A 20,908-nucleotide genomic window follows, 5' to 3' on the forward strand; every position below is an offset into this window, starting at 1 on the left:
AAAGCCCCCTAAACTTTGTGATCTTGAGCAAGTCACTGAACCGCTCCCAAACTCAGCTCATCTGTAAAGTGAGGAGTGATAATATTTACTGGTTGATGAGCTAATGTCGGTGGGAGCTAAGCAGGTGTCGGGGTGGGGATGCCGAGAGAAGACGGACTCGGAAGGAAGGGAGCCAGCACCTGGATCGAGGCGCGTGATAGGGAAATCTTTAGCGTCATTGGGAAAACTCAGGGCGTGTGGGTCTCACCTCTGCAGCTCCCTACACCATCATCACTTTCCCCTTCCTGTTTGCCGTGATGTTTGGAGACTGTGGTCACGGGACCGTGATGCTCCTGGCAGCCCTTTGGATGGTCCTTAACGAGAAACGTCTGCTCTCCCAGAAGACGGACAATGAGGTGAGTGACCATCAAGCATCCCCTCGTTTCCCTGAAGTTATAAGTAGAATATTAAGCGTGTTTGTGATGTTGACGCCATGAAAATAACACGTTTTTATCAAAAGGAAAGGAAAGACAGAAAAAAAGGGCCAAAATTCAACATAAAAACTCTTGGCCAAGGGTAAGTCCTTTGGATGGTTTGGTGCAGTTCTTTTAAGCATTTTTGGTTTTTTGTACATTTCTTGATAAAATATTGATCTTTTTTTTTTTTTCCCCTAACATTTATTTTTTTCTTTGACTATAAAAGCAATATAGGTTCATTGTAAACACTGGGAAAATACAGCAATCTACGCAGAGAAAAATCACGATTAATGTTTTCGTGTTATATTTCCAGTTTTTTTCTCTGCGCTTATCACTAAATATATAATTTTCAAAACTTGGAATCTACTAATGCATATATATTTGTAGCTTCCTTTTTTTCACTTTAAGTATCACAACTACTTTTTCATGGCAGAGAAATTCCTCTTCCCGCAAGCCCACGGTCAGTGTTCTTGCAAAACTCTGAGAAATCCTGAATGCCTGTCTTCACTTTTTTGAAGTCTCCCGCAGAGTGCTGTGAAGGTTGGGACAGCCCAAGACTCTGCATTGCTTCAAAGTTACTCAGCGCGCGTGACTTTCTGTCCACTGCTAACACATTTTACAAAGTGGAAACACGCCGTGAGCTATGTTCTGAATTTTAAGAATATCTACAATCTTTTTTCACAGGCTGACTTAACCAGAGCTGGTTCAGTGATATCATAGTGAGTTAATTATAAGCAAGGTTAGTGGAAAAATCAGCCTGTGGCCGATATAGTTTTTTTCACGTCAAGCATTTTAGTAGATGTGGTTTCCTGTCATAAATATTCATAGTCTCCAAGTTACACTCCAGCTGTTCTGAGAATGATTGCTGCCCTTCGTCCAGTATGAGAGGAGGATGCTCTGTCTTCTCAGTGGGTGTACTTTGTAACGAAGACCCAAAACGAGTAGAGATGTGATCTGCCGTACAATTTAGCAGCTATATGAGGCCAGCCCAACGCTTGACCCCCGGAAGTGCCAGGGACGGCAGCCCCCACTTCCAAGTCCTTTCTCCGTTTCTGCTTTAGTTACATTTTCTAACCAAGGCAGAATTAAAGAATATGAGGCTTATATGTTTTGTCTCCACAATAACAACTACCATTCTGGGACATTTCCGATTCACCTGTAGAAGCTCAGGAAAGTCGTGACGTGTGTGCTCTTGCCACCTGGATCCCTCCGATGTCTGCCCCGTCACGTGGCCCCTGAGCGGGGCCCACATGCCTTGCCGTGGTGTCGGAGATTGACTTCCCCAGGGCCTGGGTCCGAGCTCGCTGATAGTCATTCTCCGTGTCTCCCCGAGGCCAGATCTGGAACACTTTCTTCAACGGGCGCTATCTCATCCTGCTCATGGGAATCTTCTCCATTTACACGGGTTTGATTTACAACGACTGCTTCTCCAAGGCTTTCAACATCTTCGGCTCTTCTTGGAGTGTCCAGCCCATGTTCAGAAATGGCACATGGAAGTAAGTTTACAGACAGAGATGGGTTGCTCATTGGCCATCCAGGTGGCCTCGGTGACAGTTTTCATGGCCAGGTGAGTCTACGCGTAGCTCTGCTCAGAGGCGCACCTACAAATTTAACATAATTCTGTTTTGTCACCGGAGTGCGAGATCTTGTGCCGCTTTCTCAGTCACTGTGCTGGTAACTAGAATGCATGGAAATAGCTTCGAAAACTCAGTTCTAGTAAGTCTGTGTCGTGGAGCACATAGCGCCAGGCACTGTTGTGGAGACAAAGGTGGAGCAGGTATAAACTGGCATCCTGGTAGCGGCCATAAAAGCAGGCTTCCTGGAGAAGGTGTCATTCAAAACAGTGGTCCCTAACCTTTTGACACCAAGGACCGGTGCTCCTATGAGAATCTAACGAACGCCCGATGATGTGAGGTGCAGCTGAGGCGGAGATGCTAGTGCTGGGGAGCGGCTGCAGATACAGATGATGCTTCGCTCGCTTGCCCGCTGCTCACCTCCCGCTGTGCGGCCTGGTTCCTAGCAGGCCACAGACTTGTACTGGTCCATGGCCCGGGGGTTGGGGACCCTTGGCTTAGAGGATTTGTCCTCTAGGAGGGCAAGGGGAATGTTTGCTCATTTTTGTGGTTCGGACAATGACCTTATGTTGATAGGTTCCTATTTTGGTGTCAGATAGGGCTGTGGACTGGTCTTGTTGTTGTCTTGATCCATCAGAGTCACAGGGTGGCCTTGTCTGTTGTTGGTGTTCTGTGAAATTGTTTATGCTCAACAGCAGACTGGGCCGGGGATGCCTGGCCAGTTCCCTCTGGTCAGGGGTGGCTTTCTGCTCTGTTGACACACAAACACGTCTCTGCTAATTAAACTCAACCATTTGGCCTGAGGCATGCTGCGGGGACAGGGTCTAGGTCTGAGATGGCCGACTCTACATTCCTGGCCTGGTCTGCACTATGAGGCTTCTTAACGCCCCCACCCTCACCTCCCACCCCCACACCAAATACCCAGCAGCACCTCAGCTGCAGGATGGCAGGAGTGTGTGTCTGGACAGCCCGTGCAAGTTGCAAGCACTCTTCCTCATCATTTCAGATACTCACTTTTGGTTCCCTTTATAGGTGTGTCCTCTGTTTTGTGCTTCTGGGTAAAAATGGGACATGTATATAAAGACATTCGATGGACCACACCTTTAGATAGCTCCGTTTCACGGAGATCGGAGTCCATGTGTGGAAGCCAGTTCACTCCTCCAGCATCCGCTCAGGAGGGATTTCCAGCCTTGTCCCTGGGCTGGGATTTATTTCCTACAGGCTCCTTTCATCCTTGCTCCTACCTTTTTTTTTTTTTTCCCCTGATGTAGCATAACTTTTTCTTTACTGAACCCCATCAGGCTGAGAGCACTTTGGGAACTCAGACTGTGACCTCCTTGGGGGCTAGCCGGTCATGTCTGTAGCCTCAGCACCTACAATGGTTCTTAGCACATAGTAGGTATTCAATACCCATTCATGGAAGAACTGAATGAGCCAAATTGATGAGCTGGAAAAAAAAAAATTGATGAGTGGTACCAATATTTAGGCTTTGATTGCCTGGGCAGTTCGTGACTGATGGCTCTATAGTATTTTTTTCCTGCCTTGGGTTGATCATTGTTTTTTTTTTGTTTGTTTGTTTGTTTGTTTGTTTGTTTGTTTTTTCCCCTTTCTCCCTCTGTAGTATGGAAGTGATAGAAACAAATCCACTTTTACAGCTGGACCCGGCCGTCCCAGGAGTATACTCTGGAAATCCATACCCCTTTGGGATTGATCCGGTAATAATGTTTTCTTTATTAGTTAAATGTCTTGCTCAGGCGACCTCTGGGTGGTGGGGAAGAAAGTGCCAAGACCTGTCAAATCTACAAGCTTACGCTGAAATAGAATAAATAGACTGGGGGTTTCTGTGACACACTGCTGCGGATTTAAGTAACTGTCCTATTGGCATCCTTTACCCAGCAACTGGGTCATTTTCAGACAATTCCCCAAACATCTGCCTCTTTCTCCATCAGGTGTACCAGGGTGATTAACAGTTGCTTCTTTAAAAGGCCCTTGGATGCCTGGAAAGTGTTCATATTAGATAAGCAATTTATCATCCCGATCAAGTTCCCTACTTTGGCATTTCCTTACAGTCGGTAACACGTCTGTCTCTCCTAGAAAAGTATGGGTTTGCTTTTGTTTTTGCTTTATTACATAGAATTGATACAAGTTTTAAAAAAGGACATATGTTAACTTTTATTTATTAGATCGATCTCAGTTGGATTTGAGCCAAACCAGGCAAAGGTGCTTAACTGCTCAGCCTTTAGATATGAAGGGATTTCCAGAAGACATATTCTCGTGAGAAGCCACTCACAAGTGATGGCCCAGAGCATATCGCCACCAGGTGGCAGCCTTGTGCTCCAAATGAGCGTGAGCCGTCAGCCCTGGACTTGGCAGATGTGGTCCATAAATGTCTTCTAAGCTCTGTTTGTGGGAGAGAACCTGAGACCTCAGTTTTAGTTGTTGACAGTTGAGAGTGGACAGTACTGGCCCTAACATCGGTTCTTTGGCCCCTCCCATCGCGTGAGTCATCTCCTTTTCAGTTTTTCTGGGTCCTCCCATCGCGTGCCCACCTCCCCTGCTTATAAAACAGAAGCCATCACCCAGAATCTGTTTATGCTTGCTGCTCAGGGGCACTTGAATTCCAAGTTTTATCAAAAGAGGCTATGTCCTTGCAAACTGGTTTTTAAAATGCTAAAAACAAATGCAGGTTATTTTTGTAGACTGTCAGGCTTTATCTTTGGTCCAGGTAATTCTGGGATGACCCGGCAGGCAGAGGGGGAGTAGAGAGGGCAGTGGTTTCGGGGTCTGGTTGGCCTTCCTTTGCATGGAATCTACCGTCCTCTCTCTTCCTGTCACAGCCCACATCTAATTCATCAGCAAATCCTGTCTACCCAGCTCTGCCTCTCACTTTCAAAGGGAGGACAGTGTATTTCGTGTTTCACATCTGAGTGGTCCAGAGTTTCTACTCTGCATGCAGTTTTGTTACCTGCCCACTAGTCAAAAATGAAAGGAAAATGTGAGGGCGAAGAGAAGGTGGGATGTTGAATATAATTAATTTTTTCCCTAGTAACACTTAGGTTTTTTAAAATTTCTGGTCATTTGTTATAAAATATGACATAAATGATCATTTTATTTCTGATGATTATTATTATTTCCCAGTGATGACCTTTTTAGCAGAACATTTCTGTGCCTATATTAGCAATTACATATCTTTTTTTCCCACCCCCCTCAGCGCTTACATATCTTAATAAAGGGTTTGATTTTTACATAATGTAAATTCCCACGGCTGCATTTATTGACTATATACAGCAACTACTTGTGAATTAAATACAAAACATTTGGCTGTTAGAGCTGAGAGGTCTTTCTAAAGATGTTTATAAATGTTTTATAATAAGTGAACATAACATTTTGAGCCCACCCTTTGCAATCAGACAACCTGTGTTTAAATCTTGGCTTTTCTATATCCTCGTTATGTGATTTAGAGCAAGTTCCCATCAATGCGTCTCTCTTTCCTCATCTATAAAATAGATATAATAACAGCCTTAACCTAGAGGGTTGCTCAGAAGATTAAATGATTTTTATATGTAACACCCCCAAAACAGGTGCATAAATGAGGTAAATGCTCCATTTGCTATTATATTATTTCTTCCCAGGTGTGTAAGTAACTTAATTTTGCTGAGATTAAGATAAATTCCCTTATCTGTAAAATGGGAATATTTACAAAGTAGCCCACTCTTCCTCATGGGACATACGTGCCAAGACCCCCAGTGGGCGCCCGAAACTACAGATAGCACCAAATCCTATATATGCTATGTTTTTTCCTGTATGTACACACCAATGATAAAGTCTAATTTATAAGTTAGGCACAGTAAGAGAATAATAACAACAATAATAAAAGGGGACAATTATAATAATCTACCATAATAAAAGTCATGTGACTGGTCTCTCAAAATATTTTATTGTACTGCACTCAGCTTTTCGCTTAAAGGAAACATTTTATGGCTTCTCTTTGGCGTATCTGAATTGCCAGCATCACTACTCTTATGCTTTGGGGCCATTAGCGAGTAATGTAAGCGTGACTCAAATGCAAGCACTGTGGTATCATGACAGTCCATCTGATAAGCAGGACGGCTACAGAGTGACCAATGGGGGGAGGGTATGCAGCGTGGGGACGCTGGACAAAGGGACGATTCATGACCCCTGTGGCTTGGTTACCTTTGCGATGTAGCATAGCAAACTCTCAAGATGTGTCCAGCGGGCAGTTTGGGATGTGCCTGAAGTTCAAGAGGGGTCAGAAGTAGGGGCAGGGACTTGGGTCATTGGCATGGGGGTGGGGACTGGAAAGCAGGGAGGAGTCTGAGATTTCTGTGGGCAGGAAAGATGTAAGTGGCTGGCATCATTAACCAGTGCGAGGCCCTGACCATCCACCTAACCACTCTGTGTGCTCGATCGCTGTCAGTCTCCTTTGGGACAGGCAGGCACATGCGCCCCTGACTTTGCAAGTTTGGCAAACAGGGACCTTGTAGAAGGCAGGGACTGTCTTACTCATAGCGCTCATAAATATTGGCTACAAGAGTGGCTTCTTGAGAAGGGCCTGGAAAATGCTTTGTAATGTGAAGCGCTGTAGGAATCCAGAGCAGACAGCAGTATTATTTGTTGAGTAAATGCATGGGCCAGAGATCTATACCTTTGCTAAGGGAACTGAGGCCAGTTTGAGATCTCCATAATATTTCAGAATTTCTTTTCACCTAGAACAAGGGAAAAATCATGTATCTTTCTCCCCAGTTTCCTCTCAGCCACTTGATATTTTACTAGTGGCACTAATGGTTCTGACTCGTTTGTCATGAGAGTTGTGTTTAAAAGGGACTTGGTCCCTTTCTGAGCTTAAAATGCATGAATTGAACTGGACTGAATTTGAAAATGTGCTTCCCAGACGACTTCCTCAGGGGCAGTCGTGCGGTGGCCCCCAGCTCCAGCACAACCTTGAGATTCTGGTCTCATGTATTTCTTGTCCCCTTTCTATCCAGATTTGGAACTTGGCTTCAAACAAACTGACGTTCTTGAACTCCTATAAAATGAAGATGTCGGTCATCCTGGGAATTGTCCAGATGGCTTTCGGTGTCATTCTGAGCCTTTTCAATCACATGTGAGTGCTATGATTAACTCTCTGCCTGTCGGTCTGACTCAGTGACGAGGGATGGTGACAGAGCCACCACTTCACCCTGCGTTCCCTCCGTGTGAGTTTACTTTCTACTGGTGTGCTTTTCCGTGTCCCTTGGCTTGAGCCAGGACAAGCTGGCTTGCCAGACAGGGCACCTCTGTTTCTCCTCAGCTGACCCTCTCATGGGGTAGTGCACCTTTCACCTCAGATCTGTTCGAGGGTTCACGAAGAGGCTGACAAGCCCCCAGCTCCTCGCCTTCCGTCCCCAAACTGAAAGGCCTTCATTGGTGCCATATAGGGCTTAGCTCCCACCTGTGGGCAAATGGAGACGTAAGTTCACTCTGGCCAAAGTGCCCCCAGATTCTGGATTCCCTCTGCTGTAATTTCCTCCTCCTGGCAGCACCCCTCACTTCTCTGGCCGTGAGTGTTGTTCCGTCTGTTCCTTTCGTTCTGTCAGGATCCATGTCTGGAAATCTTCTCCCACTTATTTACGCTAAAGGTATAAATCTTTGAAAACAGCTTCAAATGTGCCTGTTCAGAAGCACCTGCTGTGGCCATGGCAGCTTGTAGGTGTTGCTGAAACCTCACCGGCCAGGTAGTTGAGGGGCGGGTGAAGGCAGCATGGTGCCACAGAACTGGTACGGAGTTTGGAATCAGAAGTTTAAGTACTGGGTCCAGCTCTCAACAGCTGTGTGATCATGGGCGTATTTAGCGTCTCTGAGATTGGGTAGTCAGCATGAGTTAGGTTATTGTGTGGTAACAAACAGCCCCCAGATCTCAGTGGCTTGAGACTATGATACACGTCCATCACGGACCCCTCGGGCGCTCCGCTCCCGTCATCCTCACACTGGGACCTGGGCCGATGGGCAGTCGCCAGCCGCAGTACTGCCAGTTGCTGTGGCAGAGGAGAGTGGTCAGTTACACACTGAGTCCTCAGCTTCCGCCCCGAATCACACCTGTCACTTCTGTTCCCATTTCATCAGCCAGAGCCAGTCACATGGTGACCCCCGATTTGGAAGGCCAAGGAAGTATGATTACGTTTGAAAAATGAGAAACGTTTAGTGAGCAACCTAATGACCACCGCACTGGTACCAGCACCTACCCGCAAGTGCCAGCAAGTTCAATGAGAATTCCAGAAAGCATTTGCTGGACTAGACTGGATTTGGCACCATCGCATGTCAGGCTGACCTCAGCTCTCTCTCGTCACCCCATTTTATCGTGGGATCGCCCTTTTTCCTCAGACAGCTCTTGCAGTGAACAAAAGGAGTGGGGACCCTTTCTGACATTTTAACTTGGGGGTACCCTGCTTAGCCTCATGAGACTCCCCGTATCTTAGGCCAGGAGTCAGCAAACTTTCTCTGGAGAGGGCCACCAAGTAAATGTTCTGGCTCTGCAGGCCAGCCAGTCTCTGTCACGGCTACTCTGGTGTCACAGCTTGAAAGCCGCCATTGATAGTACAGACTGCCCTCATTGGATGAGTGTGACTGTCCCAATAAAACTATGAATGCCGAAATTTGAATTTCATATGATCTTCATGTGTCAAAAACTATTCTTTTGATTTTTTTCACCAGCAATTTTAAAATATGAAAACCATTTTTAACTTACAGGCTGTACCAAGACAGTCGATGGGCTCTCTTTGGCATGAGAGCCGCAGTTTGCTGACCCCTGTCCTAGGCATCTTAGGAGAAATCTGCCAAGTCGCCCTTAGATGTCTTTGTGCCCTTGAAAGTATGATATGAGCTAGGCTCGATTGTCTACTATCTGTGAACGTGATCTTTCTGTTGGACTTCACCTTCTAGACCTTGGTTCACCCCAACTCTTTTGTACACAAGCACTTTCTCTTCCATCCGTGCATGATGGCTGCTTCCCAGGGGAATGGATGGATGCAGTGAACATTTTGTGCTTCGGGGAGAAAAATTAGTTACTGATATTTCTCAATGTTCCATCTTGTGTGTGTGTGTGTGTGTGTGTTTTCCACTCCCAGATACTTCAGGCAAACGCTCAACATCATTCTGCAGTTTATTCCCGAGATGATTTTTATGCTGTGCCTGTTTGGATACTTGGTTTTCATGATCATTTTCAAATGGTGCCACTACGATGTCCACACGTCCCGAAAAGCCCCGAGCATCCTCATCCACTTCATCAACATGTTCATGTTTAACTACAGCGACGCTTCGAATGCACCCCTGTACGAACACCAGGTGTGTCTGGGTTCTTCTTCTTTTGTCTTATGCACTTGACTGTGTCAGATCTCTCTCATAACTCTTCAGTGTCGCAGAGAGTGGTTATTTGCAAGACCGAGCCGTCTCAGCCCCGGCCAAGGGTCTTGGGGTCTTTAAATGTCACGAGGGTCTTTACATTTCTTTATTAAGTGAGAATACAGGGCTGAGGGCAGGGAGGTGGGGCAGCTGCAGCTCTTCCTGTCTGCGTCATACGTGAGAGGGTAGTGCTGTGCGGGTCGAAAATGGACCTGTACGTGGTGAAGGAAGAGAAACTAATCCTTCAAATTGATTGGCTCGAAGCTGTAAGTGCTCCACATAAAATTCAATAATCTTTTATTCTCAAAGTAAACTCTTTTTTTTATGAACACTGAAGTCCACACTTAGTCTGGAATATGCACTGAGCATGGATGGCACAGTGAATGGCGTTTCCAGCTTTTTTTCCATTAAAAAGCATTATTGGGAGTTGGCTGCCTTCCCCCGGCCCTAGTATGAGAATGAATTATCTTGACAGCTTCGAGTTTTCCTAACCTCATTTTGAGGTCAAACAGCTGGAAGAGACAATACAGGCGGATAAATCCAGCGCCTTCCCAGCACTGCCCTGGCTGTCTGGTGCCACGTTTGAATACGGGAGAAGAGCAACATATCAGTAGAAACCTCCAGCTGCTTTGTACATCATGAAGTTGCGGAGAAGCCTCGTTTAAAATTGAACAGTTTCTCTTCATCTTTTGAGCATCTAAGAGTGAAGGAGGGTAGAAAATTGAACAGATAAGATGTTCTGACTATTACCAGGATAATTCTTATTATCATGGGGATAATAAATTGTCTCACCAAGGGCTTGGCCAAAACGGCTGAAGAAAAGTGAAGGCTAAAGAATCTTTTTGTGGTGGTCGTTACTCTGAGCACCTAGTTTCCACTTCTCTTCAATAGCGCTGACCAAGCATTCCTGATTCTTTTGACAATAGCAGCTCTGAGTCACTCCTCAAAGCTGGTGACTGGGGAATATATTAAAGAAGCAAGGGGCGAGGGTGTGAAAGGAGATATGGAACAGGATCGTAAAATGGGATGGCTCCTGGGTTTCAGCAGAGGTGTAAGGACCATAGATGCCTCATTCCAAAGTGAATCGTGAGAGAGAGAGATGAAAGTTTAACATAACTTCCCAGGTCCCGTTAGGTAGCTCACCCGCAGTGAGAGTATGCGTCAGCTAGACATGGTGAGGGTTTCGTTTTTCGTGTGTTCAGTATAGCATACGTTTATTTAAAAATTCCACCTAGTTAATTTTATTTTAAAATGTTATTTAAAAGTAGTACGTGTTCATTGTAGACATTAAGCAAATCGAAACTAAATTTTATATACCTAATATTAAAAATTTAATTTATTGGGGTAACTGGTTAATAACAGGAAAAAAAATTTTTTTGGAAAGAGAGCCGTGATAATCATCTTGTACTGGAAATATAAAATTACCAGTTGAGATAGTGTTTGTGACTAAAAGTGACCCAAAGACTTTGGTTACTGTTGAGTGACCGGTGAAGCCATGGGACATACCATATGATTCATCCAGGGAGGTAGGGCTCACTGTTCCCGTGGAACAGAGTGAAAGGGACAAGGGACCAATAAAGTTGCCCTTATGATGTATCTCATGAGCACGTCTTGTTCGAGTGACTGGTTACATACGGTATAAGTGAATAATAAGGGGCTACTTAGAGAATAAGGAGCAAAGAGACCTGAATCTCCAGTGCTTGCCCAGTATTGCACTGGGTGCCACTGGATTGGCAAATGGGCTAATGTTTTTCTGCCTGCATTTAGAATATTCCAAGGTGTGAAGGTGAATGAATTCACTAAAACGCTTTAGATCTCTCAAAATAAAATGCAACGGAAATGACCCATATTTAGCACGTTTATCATACACAGTGTGTTGTGTGGTCACCTTCACGTGACAGGATCTTACCATTTTGCTCTTGCAGCGAGAAGTCCAAAGTTTCTTTGTTATTATGGCTTTGATTTCTGTGCCATGGATGCTTCTGATTAAGCCGTTTATTCTTCGAGCCCGTCATCGGACATCCCAGGTGAGAGCTGTGCGCTCGTGGTGGGCAGGGATGCGGGTTCCTTGGAAAGAGAATTCTGGGCTTTAGCGAGAACACTGGGCTTACCGGGGCCTGACGGACGGCAGTGAGGCGAGTCACCGGCCCTCCTTCTGCAGAGTTCGACTTTTCCTTGGTCCTTTTCTTATTTCCAGAATAATACTCTATTAAGAGCAAGCTTGTTTGAATCTTATGTCTTGCAAACTTTCCTCAGGGCGTGTGCGTGCGTGTGTGTGTGTGTGTGTGTGTGTGTGTGTGTGTTTGCTATATAATATTTCCTTGTATGAATATACTAATTTAGGTGCCATTCATATATTGATAGTTATTTGGCTTGCTCCCAGTTTTAGTAATTACAAATAGCACTGCTGTAAACATACTCATCATGTCTTTTGACATATGCGGTTTTAGAAAGTTGCAAGTAGCTAATTTAAAATTGATTATTTTGGAACAGCACCCAGCTCAGACATTGTGAGATGCTTAGTTAAGGGGACTGCAAAGTATATCTTGACTGGGGAAGAAGAGTCACTAAATTCACAAAGTCCGGTATTGTGTTTCTACAAAATTATTCCTGTCCATTTTAACCAATTCCAGGATATGACCAGAAAAGGCTAGAGTTAGGGATGCAAGTGGAAAAACTATCTTCGATTTCTTCTCTGATGTTTTCTTCCTTAAGTCGATGGAGAGAGAAAATAGGATTTCAAGAAGACAAAGTAACATCAACTCAAGTCACATCTCTCACCATGGGACAAGGAACCCACACAGCCCAGGGGACAAGCTTACCTAGAACCCCCTCTTGGTACCTGGCACCCTGGAATTCCTGTCTAGATGGACTCAAGTCCACTTTACAAAGGGCCAGCCACACCACTGGCATGGGCACCGCTGGACCCTGGCATGGCCGAGGGACAGGTGTTTGTGGGTGTGGGTGGACCATGGCCACTGTGGGTGGGAGTGTCTGCGGGTGTGCACGCGAGGTCCTCGTGAGGCGGGACGGAACGAGAGGTGGAGAGGAGAGGTAGCATGCCGTGGTGTAGGGCCAGCTCTCCCGAGACACTGAACTTGAACCTAGCCTTTCAAGTTCTTTATCAAGCTGGGAGGCTAGAACATACTTTATTTAGGAGTTAGTTGGCTTGATGTATAACTTTTAAAGATTTAAATGTATGGCACGTGGGCTTCCATTTTGACCTTTGCCCAGGGTCCTGCAGATATTAGGGGCAGACTCACTGAAGAAAGAAAGGTAAAGCTACTTTCATGTCAAATTTGCAGTATCCCCCCCTGTGAAATCATTCTAGGAAACACTTTGGACATGGGACATTAAGTTTCACAATGACTTGAAGAAAATGTTCTATTGAAACTCAGGCATGAAACCAGGCCAAATGGAACGGCGACTTAGATTTTTCCCTTTGATTTTTATTTTTCTTAGCTATTTTTATAAAGTGATGTTTTTATTTTAACGAGTGTATTTGTGTTGGAAAAACCATTAAGTCTTACTTAGTCTGTTCAGGATGCTATAATAAACAAAATACCATAGACCGGGTGGTTTATCAACAACAGAAATTTATTGCTCAGAGCTCTGGAGGCTGGAAGTCTAAGCTCAGGGCTCCTTCATGCTCACCTGGTGAGGGTCCCCTTCCTGGTTCATAGTTGGCATCTTCTCACTGTGTCCTTACATGGTGGAAGGGGTGAGGGAGCTCTCTGGGGTCTCTTATAAGGGCACTAATCTCATTTATGGGGGCTCCACCCTCATGACCTAACCACCACCCAAGGCCCCCCCTTCTGATGCTATCATCTTCAGAGGTTAGGATTTCAACACCTGAATTTTGGTGGGGACGTAAACATTCATATCTCCTAATTTCGCTTGTAGAAATCCGGATGTTTAGGTCACCAGGCTATGCGTGTCAGGCACAATAATGATTTTAATGGCAGTGGGTATTTTTTTTTAACAATGGAAAGGCACGCTTATACATGCATCGGTTTTCTGTAGAGACTGTGATTCACGTGGCACCTTCTGGAACACCGTGGAGAACAGCCCGTGCTCTGGAATCAGACCCCTTGCGTCTGAATCCTGCTTCGCGGCTAACTAGCCTCCCCAGCCATGCGATCTTGGGCACATTTTTTAACCTTTCTGTGCTGTAATTCATCTCTCTCTAGAATGGGGTGATAATTGTGCTTTCATAAAAAAAGATTGTTATAAAGACTGAATGAGAAAGACTGAAACTCTCTCAGAGAGAGAGAGTTTAGAACAGTGCCTGGTACGTAGCTCATATTTAGCAAGAGGCTTTCTTTTGTAGCATTGTTGTGATTCTGATTCTAGGGAAGAATTTAACACTTCGTTTCCTTGCTTGCTGACAGCCGCAGACATCTAGGATCCGAGGACACTCCCCTGAGGACATTGACAGTCACAACTCCAGTCCTTCCATGAGTGCTGATCACGGGGCTTCTGCCAGTGCCCATGGGGCCCAGGACGACCATGAAGAAGAGGTATTTGGTCCTCGATTCCCTACAAAGACTTCTCAGTTTGTACAGATTCTAGAAGAGGACCTGGGCAGAGGAGATAGTAAAATATTTACGAACCAGTATGTTGTGGACACCAGCCCATGGGAGTGAACTTAGGCAGTAGAGCTGGGGGGTAGGGAAGGGCTGGGAGGACCCTGCTGGTGACAGCCCTGTCATCGTTGAGTCGTGAGGAATTGGGAGCACCTGTGAGGATCAGAGCAGCAGCTGCATAGCAGCCACTCTAGGAGAAATGGAACATTTTAGCACACGTGCCGCTCTATTCCTGAGTGTGGGGTGAATGTCAGACTTCAGATCTAGTGACATAGGAGGCCCTCAGTGTCACCGAAGCCTCCTTGGCTCAGAACCGGGCCCCTGGGAGTCAGCTGCATTTACCATGAGCTTTCCCGCCAGTGCCCCTCAAACCATGAGAGCAGAGCCCAAATCTAGCCCGAGGGACTGAAGCAGAAACTGGGTCATTTTATTGCCAGCCCTCCTCCCCGACATGGTGTGCACAGCCGCCATCACCTCCTCCTGCCTCAACCCTGGCTCTGTCCTGACGTCGTTGAATACTCCTCTTTTTTTTTTTTAAAATTATTTATGTATTTATTTTTATGGTGACGTTGGTTAATGAAATCCAATAAGTTTTAGCTGTACACTTTCACAGTAAGGCATATATATCTGTTGACTAATCTTTGTAACATTATCTGCCCCTCCTGGGAATTCAGGATTTGTTTTGTTCCCTGGTCCCTCCTGCCTCTTTCTGTTCAAGGGCAGCCACTCCCCACTTAGGAATGCACCACATTTTCCCAGACAGGGCAGCTGGCTGTGTTTAGACCACGCTTGAAGTCACCACAGCCTCGAAGGGTTGTCACTGGGGCTCCCTCTATTCTGATTCTGGGTTCCTGACGGATGCTATCAGGGGCTCCATTAGTGATGTAGATTGCTAAAAAAAAAGTTCATTTCAACTAATAGATGGTCAGTTAGAACTAAAGGAAAATCTGGATGATGGACATTTTTTCCTACAAGATGCTAGGTACAGAGAGTAACCCATAGGAGTGGCTACTGAAATTACGCGGCCCGTCAGACCTGCCGGAACGTTTTGGAATCCAACCCACATGTCTTCTGACTCATCAATCTCAGCCTGTCCAGTACAGCCTCCCTCATCTGTTCTTCTCGTGCTCTCAACATATATCTAGTCAGCATTCGCTCGCCTCCTCCACCGTGAAGTGGCTGCCCTTGTTGGGGCATCATTTGTAGGCTCCTCCCCCAGATGCCAGTAGGCTCCTCCCCCAGATGCCAGTAGGCTCCTCCCCCAGATGCCAGTAGGCTCCCCCCCCAGATGCCAGTGTGCACGCATCTCCCATCCCAAGGCAGATTCCGGCGTGACTCTGCTTCCCCCTCAAAGTCCTTTCCCACCTCTTTCCTCACCAGGAGTCAGCCAGACTCAAGGTTAAGGGCACAGTTGTCTCGACTACCAAGTCCGCCCGAGACTTCTGACACTCGCCACACGTTTGGGGGCCCCCAGGATCACTGTCATTCAGACCAGCCAGTTACAAACTCAGGGTCCCCTCAGACTCCTTTGGGTCCAATAATTTATAGGCTGACTCACGGAACTTAGGAAAATACTCTACTTACGAGTACAGTTTTATTGTAGCGAAAGTATATAAATCAGAGCCCGCCAGAGGAGGAGGCACATAGGCAGAAGCCACTGGGAAGGCTCCAAACGTGAAGCTTCTGTGTCCTGAGAGATCTATTACTCTGCCAGCATTGACGTGTGGTGATACGTGCACAGCGTCACCAGCCCAGGAAGCTCACCTGAGCTCCGGCGTCCGATGTTTTATTGGGGTTTCACTGTGCAGGCGTGGCTGATGGAGCGTGGCCCCGGTTGTTGTCTCCAGTTCCCCCTGCCCCTGGAGACCATGCCGGTAATGCTGGCTCCAAGTCTCAACTCTTTATCCACATGGTTAGCCTTTCTGGTGTGGCCAGGCCTCACAGGAACCAGCAGATGTGGTCCCAGGGGCTCCCCAAAAGTAACGAAGACATTTCGGTCACTTGGGAAATGCCAGAGGTTTAGAGGCTGCCGCCCGGGGGGCCAGGACAAAGCCGGACTTCTCTCTGGACAGGGTTCAGGGGTCGCCACACACCCTTCCTGTACCTGGACTCCGCCCACTCACTGCATCCCTGCCCTCCCCGCCCCTCGGATTCCTCCCGTCTTCACTGCTGAAGTGAGAGGCGTTTTTTCTCCGTAGACCTGACCCGGCTGACCACACCCCATTCCTGCATTCCTGGGTGCTCGCTCTCCATCCTTGACTGCGGCCATGCGGCTCCACCTGGCTCTTCGACTTTTTCTTTTCATCAGCAGTTTCTTTCTGTCTCATCTCTGAAACGGAGATGTCTCCCAAGGCCGAGAGCGCTTCCTATGGCCTTTCACTCGTTGGTCTCAGTCCTCTTCGCCCCCACGGTCACTCCACTACCCACTTCCTCCAGTCGGTCCATTTCCGACATTGCCACTCATTGGGCTACTAGGACTCGAGAACCTCAGAGCCCTGTGCGACCGTGGCCCGTCTCTGTGTGCCCACCATGCTGCTGCGTTCCCGATGGCTGCACTTGACATTCAGTTGTGCGGTTGGTAACCGTGTGCACATTCTCCCTTCTAGACTGTGCGCGGCTTGAGGGCAGAGATGGTGCAGGTCAGACTGTTCCCTCCACAGCATCAGGCGCGTGAGGGGAACGGCGAGCGGTCCCACTCGTACCTGGATGATGAAGCTAATCGGCAACTTGGCTTTTTCGCCGACAGGTTATCACATCACTGATCCATTTGGCTACCAGGTTAATCTTCCCCCAAATGTCTCTTTATTCCCTCCTGCCACTTTCTATTCAGATACCCTTTACGTTTCTCCAACAACTCCAGGTTATTTTCTCAACTCTCATCCGTACTTGGCTTTTACTCAGCACCTGCACACCCTCTTCCTGTCCTCACCCACAGGAGACCCCCCGCTCCAGCCAAATCGCCCCCTCCCCCCACACACTTGCCTTTGCGATGTCCCCACCTGCCGGCCTTTTCCTTACCAGGGGTCATTTTCTTTACCAGGAATGATCTTGCTTCTCACTGACTGACGTCTGGATGTCTCGCCATCCTCATGGCACGGCACAAAGCTCACCTCCTGTGACGACGCCCCTTCCCGGCCAATCTGTCTTCTTCTTTCATCCTTTTTCAGCTATTTGTGGGAAATGTTACTGCACACATAGCATATCGTACTTTTTATCCTTTCGATGATACGTGAATGCTTATTTCCCCCTAGTTCAACTGGACGCGTCTTCGCAGTGGGGCCCTTGTCTTATTTATCTGTGTCTTGTTTGTAGTACTTTTGGTTTAGAAAGTACTTAGTAAAGGAGAATAAGACATTCTCTCTTCCAGTTCGATTTCGGAGATGTCTTCGTGCATCAGGCCATCCACACGATCGAGTACTGCCTGGGCTGCATTTCCAACACAGCCTCTTACCTCCGGCTCTGGGCCCTCAGCCTGGCTCATGCAGGTGAGCGAGCCTCCCGTCAAGGTCGCAGTCAGATGCAATGTGCTTGTAGGTAAAAGTGCCTTCTCTGCTCTGGGTCATTTCTGGCATGTTTGCCAGAAGAAAGTCCTTCTTAGGAAGAAAGGACTTTTTTTTTTTTTTTTTTTTTTCAGAAGGTCTGGCTTAATGTTACTAGAATGGTTTCCTGTTGCTGCTGTAACAAATGGCTACAAACTTAGCAGTCCTGTCCCCATGGCCACTTACAGGTGACCGGCTTTTATCTCTGTGGTCCAGGTCATCGTGACCTTTTGGTTGAGGACCCTGAAGTCTTAACCTCAGAATATAATGTTAGCGTCTCCTTGAATAGGACAGAGTGCGAGCGAGCTCTCAGGTGGCTCTTAGTATAAGGACGCTAACCCCATCACGAGGACCCGACCCTCATGACCAATCTAACCCCAGTCACTTCCCAAAGGCCCATCTTCAAATACCAGAACTTTTGGGCTTAGGGCTTCAACCTATGAATTTGAGGGGCAGGCGGAGACACAGAGATCCAGTCCGTATCAAATCATATAACATGCATTCTTTTGTGTTTTGCTTCTTTGGCGTAGCATCCTATTACTCAGATTTACTTACGTTGCTGCATTAGCTACAGTTTGCTCGCTTCCACTGGTGCATAATTTACCACTATGTGTTCATCCTCTTGCTGGAAACCCTTCCCCTGTGAACAAAGCTGCACAGACTGTACGTCATGCAGGTGCCTGGGGTGTGTGCTCCTGATGTCTGCAACTGGGAATGGAGTCGTCGAATCCGGGGTCTGCAGACCCAGGGTCATGGCCAAAGGTGGCCTGCATTTGCCAGGTCAACCCGTGCTAGAGAGTGTTGCCCTTGCATCTTGCAGAACTGTCGGAGGTGCTCTGGACCATGGTGATGAATGTCGGCCTTCACCTGCGAGGCTGGGGAGGACTCATCGGGGTCTTCATCATTTTCGCCATCTTTGCCGTTCTGACAGTAGCCATCCTGCTGATCATGGAGGGGCTCTCGGCCTTCTTGCATGCCCTGCGCCTGCACTGGTAAGAGCGGCCATACCGCAGGAGCTCCATGTGCACAGAGGTAGGAGAATGGGCTGAAGGGCCAGGCAGCAGGCTTCAAACCCTGAGTCGTGTGACATTAGCAGTGTCGCCCGTCAGTGTACTATTCAGCGATGTGATATTGGTATATGTGTATAATGGTTACCCTATAATAAATGTGAGTTCTCATTTACTCTTTTAAATTTCCATGTGTTATATCACAAGTGGCTTCAAAATAAGGGACACCTCCAAGTACTGGTAAGATGACAGGTCTGACATAGGCTCTCAGAGGGCAGCTAGGCAAACCCAGGACCTTTGGTCCTTGTTGCCGAGTGCAGGACTCAGGCCGATAGGACAGGCTAAGAAAGCAGAAACAGAAGGACAGACCCCGCAGGGAATAGGGTGGTCACAGGAGGGCTCCGGCGTTCGCAGACATGGCCGGAGCACAGCCTGTCTGCAGCCCTCACTGATGTGCTCTGCCTTTCTCTATGTCTGCAGTTCGTAAAGAAAGGTTTTATACTTCATATATTGACTTGAGAGTCACGGAGTCCCCTGCCTCAGGTTATAACATCATTTCTGCCCATGTCATTAAGGAAACGAACTCTGCTCCCTCTTCAGTGATCATCCATGATGTCTGTTCTGTGAGGTGCCGATTATTCTGCGGTAGTATTAGCCCATCACTCTCAGATGAGGGTGGAAAAGAAAGACCATGTATGACCCGGTGAAGTGATCCCATTAGCTTGTCAGACTGGTACATGGCGAGGGCTTCTTTGCTTGCGGGGCGCTGGGGGCAGGGTTCTTATGCTGTGGTCTGCGAGGCCACTAACGAAGGCCTAGAGGAAGCGGGGCTGCGGAAGGAAAGATGCCAGCAAGAGAAAGGTTATAAAAAGCCTCGGAGGATCCCGTGGCAGCTTCAGCCTGGGTCTCTCCCTGCACAGCTTCTTAACCCTGTGCTTGATTTTAGAAACGCTTCTTCCTTCCAGCCGCCAGCCTCTAGCTCTGTGTTGAATCCCCATTTTCTTGCCCCCGAAACAGGGTGGAGTTCCAGAACAAGTTCTATGTCGGGGCTGGTTACAAGTTTTCTCCGTTCTCCTTTAAAAACATCCTGGATGGGACAGCGGAGGAGTAAGCTGCAGGCCCGGCAGCGGCTGCCCACTCCGGCATCAGCCTGTGTCAGGTGGACGATGGGAGGACTCTTTCCAGCCAGCCCGAGGCAGGAAGCCACGTCTTAGTTACAAGCCCTGGGATTTGATGTGACTTCACCATGTCATAGAGAAACTACGTTGGCAAGTCATTGCAACTTCACGTGGGGTCTTAATTGTCAAATACCAAAATGATTGAGAAGCAGAGGGGCCGGGGGGTGGGGTGGCGCTAAACTCGTGTGTTCTGGCAATATTTTAAGTATTATATTTAAGCAAATAAACTTCTGGGCCATTCACTTTTTCTTTAAGATGTCTTTATTCAAAATTTTTCCGTAAAATGTATTATTGATAATGACAGGACAAAGTGAGACAATAGGGTGACACAAACCGACCCAGGAGAAGGATCGTGTTTATTTCGTTCTTTTGTTTCCTGCTTCCTCAAACACCTTTTTTCTTTGTCTGGAGCTAAGCTTTACAAGATTAGAAACTTTCTCATGAATTTCACTGCAGGTGAAGAAGAACAGATCATGTTCTGTGTTCAGGGAGGGGCTGGCCCCGTGCGGCTCTCTGCGCCGTTAAACCCTGTGGAATGAAGAGTAACTTAGCTCTCCAGTCACATTATGCTGGAGTAACCAGGGAAATTGACTCGTAGGTTTGAGTAAGTGCTAGGAAATGATGTTGCCGGAGAGTCTGCCCTGACATTCTCCGGGTCATTCGGCCCCAAAGCCACCTTTTAGGGCACCTGGATTGATAAACTCCTAGGATCCAGGTACAGAATAAGATTGTTGCAAATGGACCAATGGAGCAGAAGTGACAGCCCAGAAATAAAACCACGCGTATAAAGGCAACGGATTTTTGACAAGGAGCCAAAAATACACAATGAAGAGAAAGGAAATCTCTTTAATAAATGGTATTGGGAAAATTGGAAAACCACCTGCAAAAGAATGAAACTAGACTGCTGTCTGACACCATACACAAAATTCACTCAAAATTAATTAAAGACTTTAAGAACTGAAACAATAAAATTCATAGAAGAAAACATAGATACTAAATATGCGGACTTTCATCTCAGAGGGGTTTTGTCAACTTGACCCCAAAGGCCAGGAAAGTAAAAGCAAAAATAAGTGAATGGGATTACATCAAACTAAAGCCTCGGCACAGCAAAAGGAACCAACAAAACGAAACGCCAACCAACTGAATGGGAGAGAAGGTATTTGTGAACAAT

General features: G+C 46.9%; 1 protein-coding gene across 8 annotated transcripts in view; it reads left to right on the top strand.

Annotated features, from left to right (window-relative positions):
• ATP6V0A4 (ATPase H+ transporting V0 subunit a4) overlaps window positions 1-19,985 on the top strand; it is a 59,965-nt gene extending 39,980 nt beyond the window's left edge. For 7 of the 8 annotated variants that reach the window (XM_023530291.1, XM_011359498.2, XM_023530292.1 and 4 more), the window contains 9 exons: window positions 1,794-1,951; window positions 3,651-3,744; window positions 7,036-7,154; window positions 9,154-9,370; window positions 11,353-11,454; window positions 13,819-13,947; window positions 17,381-17,498; window positions 18,373-18,544; window positions 19,577-19,985. In XM_023530291.1, coding sequence (XP_023386059.1) covers window positions 1,794-1,951; window positions 3,651-3,744; window positions 7,036-7,154; window positions 9,154-9,370; window positions 11,353-11,454; window positions 13,819-13,947; window positions 17,381-17,498; window positions 18,373-18,544; window positions 19,577-19,670 — 1,203 coding nt within the window. In that variant the 3' untranslated portion in view covers window positions 19,671-19,985. Of the gene's footprint in view, window positions 1-1,793; window positions 1,952-3,650; window positions 3,745-7,035; window positions 7,155-9,153; window positions 9,371-11,352; window positions 11,455-13,818; window positions 13,948-16,619; window positions 16,792-17,380; window positions 17,499-18,372; window positions 18,545-19,576 lie in introns of those variants that run through there. The other variant, XM_023530294.1, reaches the window with a different exon arrangement.
• The last annotated feature ends 923 nt before the right edge of the window (window positions 19,986-20,908 follow it).

The sequence above is a fragment of the Pteropus vampyrus genome, unplaced genomic scaffold, assembly GCF_000151845.1.
Source record: "Pteropus vampyrus isolate Shadow unplaced genomic scaffold, Pvam_2.0 Scaffold48, whole genome shotgun sequence".
In the NCBI taxonomy this organism is placed as follows: domain Eukaryota; kingdom Metazoa; phylum Chordata; class Mammalia; order Chiroptera; family Pteropodidae; genus Pteropus; species Pteropus vampyrus.